The sequence below is a fragment of the Pararge aegeria genome, chromosome 22, assembly GCF_905163445.1.
Source record: "Pararge aegeria chromosome 22, ilParAegt1.1, whole genome shotgun sequence".
NCBI lineage: Eukaryota > Metazoa > Arthropoda > Insecta > Lepidoptera > Nymphalidae > Pararge > Pararge aegeria.
The window spans coordinates 7033274-7043991 of NC_053201.1; the positions used below are offsets into that span (position 1 = coordinate 7033274).

The following is a 10718-nucleotide window of genomic DNA, read 5'->3' on the forward strand; positions in this document are numbered from 1 at the left end:
CAAATAAAAGAAAACGATGTCTAGCAGTAAGCATATTACACCATTCGTTGAAAATTTAAATGCTGATGGGCTCGGAAGGATTTCCTTGCTTTCTTCGCAGGCAAGAGCACTTATACAAAATTATTATAAGTACACTAAAGTATTTGAAATATTTCACTCGCCTAGCTAACGTCGAAGAGGTCTTAAAAGAAGGAGAAACTTGTTAAACTTTTGTATAACATGCGCATTTTTACAGAACATTTAAATTTGCTTTTTTTTACTTTACTTACAAAATAATATGAAAACTTCTTTTACAAAATATTTCTTTTCGCTTTTTTAGAAATAATCAACAAGGTAGTAAAAAACATATATTTTATAATTCTATTGGCACATAATCCTCATTCAGCCATTATGCGTGCTGAGCATTGTGCCCAAAAACGGAGAAGACACCTCGAGCACGTCTCAATTCACACCAGCGGAATTTTGCTAGCTTAAGTCTGTTCGAGAAACAAAAGTGGAGTGGTTTTTAATGCTTGAATATTAGTCTTGTCTACGGATTCTGTATGTTCTTAATTCTGTGTTAGCAATAGTGGAGTAAACCATTAGGGTTATTTTATAAATTTAAAATGCATATAAAAAAATTATAATCCTTGTAATATGGAGCTTTGAAAAAGTAGATCGAAACTGCAACGTTTCCTACTAGATGACGCTACAGTCGCTATAAGCCTGATGTGAAAGGCATATACTAATTTCGGCATCGACGATAGGAGAGCCGTAGCCTAATTGGTGAAAGCGCTCAGGCCGCGATGGCCCGAGAGTCGCAGGTTCAAATCCTGTCGGTTCCGAAAATTTTTATATGCATTTTAAATTTATTAAATTGATAATTGTGTATACCCAAGTGTAGGTAAAAACACTAATAAAAAAATTTATAAATATTAGGGTTATTGTTTAATATGCAATGCTGTTTCACAAAAGTTCTATCTACATATTACCTTACAGTGATTTATCGTTGTAAAAGCCATCTTGAAGTATCGTACAATTTTATATTTTATAGAAAAATCTATAAGCTCTTTTTTGCATTCAGTTAAAACAAGCATCTTTGTTTTAGAACGTCAGTTAACTGTCTTATTCCCCCGACAGCGTGAGCGGCGAACCTGAGCTCACCTGCGAGAGTTGATATATGAGCGCCGCGCTGAAGCCTTCGGAGCCAGTTAAGTGTTATTACTTTTAGAAGCTGGATTAGGCGAAGAAACTTATCATCTCTGGAGTCCGCAAAATAAGCAAAAGCACATCTGAACGGTGAATCCTGAATCATGCGGAGGAATCTTTATTTTGGTTAATGAATGCACTTACAGCGATCATACTCGAGTGTCATAATAATAAATCTTTGAAATATATTGCCGTATATATATTACTCTTCAAATGCGAAGCGTAAGCGTCTTTTGGGGGAACCGCTCTCTAACTTTTCGGAGTTATGTGTGTTTTTAATTTAAGCACATTAAAATAACACTTGCGTGAGGAAACGTTCTAAAACGTTGTGGAAAGTCTATATTAGCACTGGGCCATTGTTGTGATTGCGGCCCAAACCAGGGCTACTACCGCCGTATCATCGTAGTAATGATACGGGGCCCCCGGGCTACAGAAGCCCCTAACGTAAAAATTAGTAATATGTAATTGAAACAGTAAGTGATATTTTTCACTTAATCACGTGATTCCCAGGAAAAATACATTAAAAAAATTACTTTACGAAAAAAAATTACTTTGTTGTGCAACTACAACTACACTAAAAAGCGAGTAATCAATATTTTCTGTAACATTTTTAAGTCGGTGCCCAGTACAATGTTGAAAATTACTCGAATATAGATATTTTTGACTGACTTTGACTTAATCATAAATATTTATTTTATTCCAATGCATAACAATTTTTGTATCTTTGGTGTGAAATCCTTACCCTTAATTTGGGCTCCTGAACTAATTTTGATACAGGGCACTCTGGCAGTGGCCCAAACAAAATCAAAAATGATGATGATGATGTTCATATCACTTTTAATTCAATAATGGGTAAGGCCAGTTTTTGGCTGATGTATCAGCAATTTACACTCTACTCTTCACACTCTATTCTAACTGTTAATTTGGATTTTTTAATTAAGAATTATTAAGTGACACAGCGTAAGCACTCTTGTCTCAATGATTTTTATTTTACATACATTTTTCATTTAATATTTTTGGCCTCACCATCTCTCGTTTTTCTCGCAAGTCCGGCGAACCGGCGGGAAGAAAATGCTTTAGCAATTACTCCCCTTTTGTAAACCGTTTTCTTGGTTGTGTAATAAAGTGAATAAATAATTAATAAATTCTTGAGAAAAAATGAGGAGATTTCCTACGCAACAGTTTCAAAAATATATATTTATTCCCTAAATGAGACAACCGCAATATATTTGAACTAAATAAGTATACTTCTAACTCGTTCCTTGCGTCTCTGTAATTCTCTCCAGAGCCGTAACATCTCCCTGTTCGCAGCTAACATTTAAGCTTTGCACTAGCAGGCACAAGATAAATCCTCTGTAATGTTTTTGGTAAATGAATTACTTTATCTCGGTGGGAAATCTTGTTTATTTCTAATATGGTTTTTTTTTTTCTACTCTTCAGGCGTAATGCTGATAATCTTTGCAACTTGATATCAAAAGATCTCAATGTGTGTTATCAATATGCAGTATATTATCACCGAATGTCTGCAAAGACTTAAACCCTTCGAGATTCGTTTTCACCACCTACCATACTCTTTTTTTACCAATTAGCTACCTTATCTTAAAATCAAATGTGCATAGGCATCTTCTAGGCAAGCGCGCTTCAACTTTATAGTCTCTTTAATTAGTTACCATCAGGTGATATTGCAGCTAAGTACTAATCTATTTAAGAATTCTGTATTATAATATTACATTTTAATATTACTTAATCATATCGTTAATCTAGTACCTACTGGATTTCCAAAAATTGTTAAGTATTGCGTTTTTGCTGTCATGAAATTCTTTGTAACGAGGCCCGGAGCAGGAGAACTATCTTAGTCCAACCCGGTTACCCCTGAGATAACGTCAAGTCGTCACGTGCAAGTCCCATCCCATGTTATGATCACTAACATGTTTTAAAAAAAAGGTTGCATTTGACCAATATGGTCGGTAAAATTCTATTTTTTACGCTTCGATGCCCTTGTGTTACTACGGGCTGTTATAATAATTGCCTGATATATATGTATCTAAATCTATTAAGGCCGCCCGAGTGTGTCTTAATGCTGTGATTTTTTTAAATGTAGTTAAGTTCCGAATCCAAACTAAAAACACTGATACTAATTTCTCTGACATGTATGAACACAGACAAATATGAATGAACCTTACATTCATAAGAGGTTTCAAAGTATCTGTGGCCCAAACTGAAGTTGTAAAAAGTATTGGCCCTGATATACCCAGGTACCTACTTTGCTTTATGCTATGCTATGCTTTGCTTTATTGCTTTCGTGGCATCGTAGCAATATTAACAAAACTAGCAGTTGCCTACGTTCTTCATCTGCGTTTATTACAGTTTTTTACAAATGCCGTGGGAACCGTTTGTTTTCCAGGAATAAAACGAACCCTATGTAACTCTCCGTCTTTTCAAACTGTTAGCCAAACATCAAGTCAATTGTTTGCTTAGGGCAACAAACAAATAAAACAAACACACTCGCATTAATAATGTGTAAAAGGATGATTATACAAACGAAATCTAACCCGTGTAATGAAACAAAATTATTTTTTAATATTTTTTTTAATAAATCACAACAGCGCATCGTAAGACGACGGTGATATTTTAAGATGTACATCGTTAATCGTAATTGACTCTATGGCTACAAAAAAATATTATTCTATGTTTCGAGAAAATGTGCATCTGACAGTGAAGTGGTACGTATTTATAATCTATTGTATGCAATAGTAATTCATAAATTATGTATATTTACACAAGGTTTTTAGATACGTGTCTATCTACAACATTTTTTTATATAAATTGTTCCATATCTTAAATTGTTTAATTTTTTGAGAACATCGCAATTTTCTTTAAATGGTTTAAAAATACTTACTAAAATTACTTTAACTAAATGATAAACAGTTAAAAGTTTTCTATATTATTATGAGTTCGTAATATGAAAATTTTTGACACATTTTGACACAATTTTCAATATCTAAGATAAGCAATATAAATGGGCGATGCTTTTTGGACTATGCTGAATATATATTATTTTACAATAAACTTGTAACAACGGTTTTCTGGCTCAAAATTGACACTTACTTGCTAAATAGCTTGGCAATTATTTTTCGTGAGTCCTAAATAAATACAAAGATAGAACTGCAACTTTTGTTCCCATAATTATATGTACATACTATTTAACTTATTTAAAGGTCTACTAACGTTTTTCTAAGAAAAAAATAAATTATCTCAATATAATATTACAATATTGTGAACAAATGAAACATTGAAGATATGAATACGAAAATGTACAAATTGAAATCCATAGCTGCAGACTTGTTTTCTTCAGCTGGAAGGTAAGAACTAGGTGCCGCGGGTGCTGCATGTGTCCTCGCCTCCTCGAATGACCCACTTCCTTCCCCCTCGTCCTCATCATCATCAGGTGGCACAGTGGCTTCGTGCTTCAGAGCTTCAGCACGTGGCCCAATCTCGGAAATACCAATCGATACTAAAGCAATCGCTGTTGGTTGCGAGGAAAACGCTATCGGACTTTCCGTCGCCTCGCTCACTTTAGTTATCAATTTATACAACTCCGTTTTAGTCACGTTTGCAAAAACTGAGGATTTCAGGAACGTTTCAGTGAGCTCGGTCGTGTTAGCGGGAATCCTCAATGAAAAATTGAGTAGCTCATTCCGTAACTGCGTTGAAAATGGCACGTTGCAGAGGTGCTCAGTGCATATGCAACTCATCTCTAATTCCAGTTTTGAATTAAACGATACTAAACAGGGTGACTCTTTCGCCGCTGCGCATGTCAGTATTGAAGTAAAATCTGAAAAGGATTAATGATTTTAGACGAATTAAAAATTATATATAATGTTGGGATTTTAAATGTTTTTATTTATTAACTAGCGGACCCCCGCGACTTCGTCCGCGTAAAAAACAATCGAGAAGCTAGAATATATCTGATGCTAACATCATAATCATCGTGGTTTGCTATGTACCTACTATTATTTTGCGTGGTATACTGAGTTAGTAAGTTGACATTATTTTAGTTGATACATACATACATACATCCATCCATACATCCATCCATACATCCATCCATATATCCATCCTCACAAACTTTCGCATTTATTACATCAGTAGGATGGTATTACATTCATTCGATCGTTGTCCCATATGCCTTGCAACTTACAGTTATTTGTGAAGTGTTATGTTATTTAACTCCGACAATGTTTATCAGATCCTTATTTAAATAACACCATACATGTTTTATTTAAAAGTGTTAGTATACACTTTTAAATAAAAAAAGAATAATTAAAATCGGTTCAAAATTAACGGAGCTATGAAGTAAATTTGATAAAAAATTTCATCCCATTTCCCGGAGGAAACTTTTTGTTTATCGGGATAAGTATCCTATATGTTGACCCGAAATATCAACTACAACTACACCCAATTTTATTTAAATCAGTTTAGTAGTTTTCACGTGATGCCCGGACAGCCAGACAGACAGACAGACAGACAGACATACAGACAGACAGACAGACAAAAATTAGATAAAAATCTGTAAAAAGCATCCCCCGGTCAAAATTTTCAAAATATATTAAATGTACAGAAATCTTCCACTTAAAAATAAAATTTATTAAAATTAACTAAAATCATACAATATATCTAAAAATTAACGAGACTATTAATTCATAAATATTAATATAAACATATAAAAATATATAAATAGGTTTAAGTTTTTATCATGATATATATCTTAAATCTTTAAACGAACAATTCTTGTATATATATAATTGGAATCTCGGAATCGGCTCCAACGATTTTCATGAAATTTAGTATACAGGGGGTTTCGGGGGCGATGAATCGATCTACCTAGGACTCATTTTTAAAAAATGACATTTTATTTGTGTTTTCCGGTGCTAACCGATTTGGTACAACGAAGTTGTTTAATGTTTTCCGTAAAAGGATATTTTAAACCCTTACTTCACGTTCACTTAGTTCAGTTCAGAGATTTGTGTACAGTAGGATTGACATTATCTTGTTAAGAAATAGCGTTAACTTACTAGGCGTCCTGGCTACAGTGGCGCAAAAAGGCTCTCCAACTGGACAAAGGACCGGCGCTGCAGTGAGATGTTCACAATTAGACGTTGCATTATGGACGCAGTGGTGACATCTTTGCGGCGATGATTCTGTAAGCATTACGAATATTATACTTAACGATTCACTTAATAGCTTATAATATAACGAAAGAAACAAAGAAAGATTGTCTTTATTGTCACACAATTGGGTACAATTTATACAAACAAATGTAAATTTGTTTAACAAAATAAAAATGTGTGTCACTCTATGAAGAGCTGACTCAGTATAGATGCACACTAAATGGCACAGGTTATTATCATTCTTAATGCTCAGCCTGTTTATGTACCATTAATGGGAGAGTCCCATCAGTGCGTTGACTTCCCATGCTTCTCCAGTGCGTGTTAATTGGCTTTTAACGATTATTGTCACCTGTTTGTGGTAATAATCGTTGAATATATATTCAACGTATAACTTTTAATTATTATTATCAAACGTTGTTGACAATGAGCTCACAAGAGCTCACGAGTATTTACAGTTTGCGTCCTTTGGATCAAAAATTTATAGATATAGAGCCGCCCTAAATTCCACCGAACAAATATTTAAAATGACTGGGTATTATTTTACGTATCCCACCCATTACCACTAACTTCGCAACACTCACTACGGCTATGTCAGTAACTCTGTTTTACGGATATACTCATATTATTAGGTATAGATGCACCAAACGTAAATCATATCATTCCCTGCTAATTGACTGTGATCGTACTTATCAGGCCCATTATTAGAGACCAGTGACCAACTTTTGGGCCATCACAGGCACACACAGAATTGTTCAAAGGTATCTTACAGAATATCAAGTACTAAGATAAAATCAATGAAGATAAAAGAAGGATCGATAGATTTATTGTTGAGTGATGGAGATTTTCTCAGTCAGTCATAACTCAACGCCTGCTATTTAAGCTACTCGACTGTCGTCAACAAACAACTCGCTGAACCACTTACAACTTTCTGTCCTGGCTTTCAGCCGCCGTTTAAGCACAGAATTTATGAACATTATTCATGAGTTATTTATTGATGTTATTACACATTTTTTAAATGTATTGGCAATACTAACAACCAGGAATGTTTGTAAAAGTTATTTATAGAAAGGAAACTTTGCTAGAAGAAATAGGACGCCGATCATGAATGCAGAACAGTGCACTGTTTCAGGACGCTTGTGTCTCCTTTATTCTGCGCCCTTTCAACTTTTTCTATGCCAAATACCAAGTCGTTTGGTTACATTGTTAAGACGCGAATGACGATTTTTAATGGATTTTTCTGTAAACAACCGTTCCTCTTTTGCTGCGTTATTGATGGACAAACAAATACACTTTTGCGTTCATATTATTAGACTGGATTAAAAAAATTGACAATCAGAATTAGAATTTAATTTAATTAGAGTTAAAATATGACATTAGATTTTAATTAGAGTTACAATATGACATTAAACTTAGCAATAATTTAACAAGTTTTTGATTAAACTAAAAAAACTTTCCCTAATTTATGTTTTTTATGGAGAATCAACCTTATATACAAATTTATTTCTACTTAAGTCTATACAACGTCTTTTATCAATGCAAACATTCTAAAAAAGTTTGTGCTTAATTTTATAATACCTTTTACGTGACGGGAAAAAGAAACAGTTGAAAATACTTATGAAAAACTTGAATCCAAATTGACACTTAAGTTCTCTGGGAACGCAAAACTTTTTTTGCTTTAAGGCAGCAGTGCCACCCTGACTAGTAAGCGAGTGCCTATTGACTTCAGTCTGGATATAGAAACTTACAGCTGCCGTATCCAAAAGCCCTTAGGGCTGCGACTCTGCCTTGCGCTCAGTCGTGTACGCCACTTACTCTGTGTACGTCAGATTTGAATGCATATATTAGACTATTTTTATGCCAAGCGACAAAACTATCACAGTACACACTTGCTTCTCGTTGCTTACTGACTTATTATAAGTTACACAAAGATAAACTGACTCGTCGCTATTTGTGCTATTTGTGTGCTTAAGATCTATTCTATTTTCAATGAATACTCTAGAGTCTAGACACATAAATCAGATAAATTCCTAGACAGTGTGCCATTACTTATTTCTAATAGAAGCAATTTTATTTTACTTTTAGATAAACTAAATACGTAAATTTCTGAAGTGTATACAAATTCAAGATATAATCAATTTATATCTTTAGGGCAAGTTTTTTAGTTAATTCAAAAAGTTGCTGAACTATAACATTCAAGATATGATTGACCTTTTTCATAGGAGAACTAATCTACTTTATTCAATAAGCACTCTTACTCTTTTATTCTGAAGAACCTGCCCTTTTTATGTCAAGACTGTGTGTCGTAAGCGTACTTCAACACCATAAGTTTGTGGAAACATAATAAAACGAAGAGAATAAGGGTGGTGTTGAGAGAGATATGACCTAGTTGCGAAAGCACAATTCAGTCGATTGCGCTGGCTAATCAACGTTGACCCAATCTGTAACGATACAGGTTACCGAATTTAGAGGTCTAAATGTGACCTTTACCTATAATCAATGTTTTGCACTCGTTAATGCCTGATACAAATCATCACCTAAAACCTACTTTTTAACGACTTGCACTGATCTACATTGAAGCAGATTTGCCCACCACGCTAATTGGAGCAAAAAGCTTAGATCCACTAAGCTTTATATCCTATTCAGAAAAGACATTTGCGCAGCAGTAATACAATTATTAATGTCTGGTGATATCGATGTTGTCAATAAGATCTTAAAACAATAAGTTCATGTAAAGTAAAAATATTATTTATCATTCTCGAAACAACCGGCTGGGTGTTCTCTCAGAATGTTGGTCGCAAACCACCTCACTGACCAAGTACGTATTTGTTTACTTGATATGTTTTTGAGAACATTATTGACAACTCTCAGGCATACAGTTTTTCCCACGATGTTTTCCGTTACTGTCAAAGCAAGTGAAATTTAATTGTTTTAAAACGCACATAACTCCGGCTCTCGTCTAGTCGGCCGTAGTCTTAACCACCAGTCTATGACAGCCTGATAAAGTAATATTAAAAACTACTTAATGTATCTTAATTCACAGTTCTAAGGGCACACATAATAGTTATATAAACAGTTTAGTTTAAACGTCTGACTAACCATCTCAATTTAATATATTTAGCGATTATTTATCGTATGATTATTTGAGTACATATTTTAGATGATATTAATTATTGATTAGGAGTCATATTTTCTACAAAACATCAGCAGAATATCTAGCTTAATGAAAAATACTCGGTCTTCAGTTACCAGACAGCAGGGTGGTGTTCTAAAAAATTATCACCTGAATAAATAAAAAATAAAAACGGTTTTTACTCTACGGCTATTGTTTTTTTTGATGTATAACACTCACCTTTGCGAAGTAAAGTTCCAGTCCACACATCAGCCACAAATAGAGATACAATACTTAATACCATCAAGGAGCACATTTTTACTTTCATTTACTTACAGTCCACTCAATGTAATTTACTTCAATCGACTACTGACTTAAGACTTTTATTTAGAGAAGCGCCTAAATAGATTGGTGAATAATTTTCGCATCAACGCGCATAATTTAGCAAATTTACGCTACAACGTAGTATAGTAGTATAGTAAGTACATTTACTAAATAACTTCACTGTTCGGAAAATTTTACAATTTGGTAGCTTAATTTGTATTATGTTTTATTCATTCTCTGATGTATGAGTAAACATTTACTTACTTAAAATATCAACAACATGCGCTACGACGAAATTAAAGGAATTGTCTAATTTTAGCGTTAATTATTTAATTCAAAATACACATTAGTGATTTGCTAAAAAATCTACTATGTACCGATAGCTTAGCTGAACTTTAAAAATACAATTCTTTCCCTCTCCTCAAACTGCGGTTAAATCAATACTTATTATGAATTCAAACAATGATACCGTAAGAAATAAAAGTAAAAAAAATCAGTTAATCAAATTACTCAAATTATAATTTTTATTAGATTTTTTTCGTAATTTAAGACTAGCGTTAAGTGTTTAACAAATTAGGCTCCAAAATGACAAGTCTTCACTAGTTTTAGTCACTAAACAACATATTTTAGCCACAAACCGGTAAAAGTCGTATGTTCAAATCGCTACGACGTAGCTGAGCGCGTAGCGTCTCCAGCTACGTCCCGTAGGCAACTGCCGTGCCGAGATGCTGTGCCTGACAGCAGTACCAAATCTCTCGAGAACATTTCGATGAACAACGCAATCTCCTAACTTTATCTACATTTCCACTTACGTTCATTATAATTTGATCATATTGGCAACAAAACGAGCAATGTTATGTTAAATTCCCTTTCAATAACAATTAGCGTTATATGTAACTTGGTTTATCAATATCATGTTAATGGCA

At 33.8% G+C, this 10718-nt stretch overlaps 1 protein-coding gene across 2 annotated transcripts; it reads right to left on the bottom strand.

The window, feature by feature from the left end:
- Nucleotides 1–4153: 4153 nt before the first annotated feature.
- Nucleotides 4154–10490, bottom strand: LOC120633903. Of its 2 annotated transcripts, none has more exons than XM_039904297.1 (4): nt 10431–10490; nt 9709–9867; nt 6264–6389; nt 4154–5023 (listed from the first exon to the last, which is right to left on the bottom strand). In XM_039904297.1, the coding sequence occupies exons 2-4, from the start codon at nt 9794–9796 to the stop codon at nt 4455–4457; spliced, it is 783 nt and encodes a 260-aa protein (XP_039760231.1). In that variant the 5' UTR covers nt 9797–9867; nt 10431–10490; the 3' UTR covers nt 4154–4454. The 2 variants fall into 2 exon arrangements, with proteins under 2 accessions (XP_039760231.1, XP_039760230.1); XM_039904296.1 differs by having other exon boundaries at nt 9709–9923; nt 10431–10489.
- Nucleotides 10491–10718: the final 228 nt, after the last annotated feature.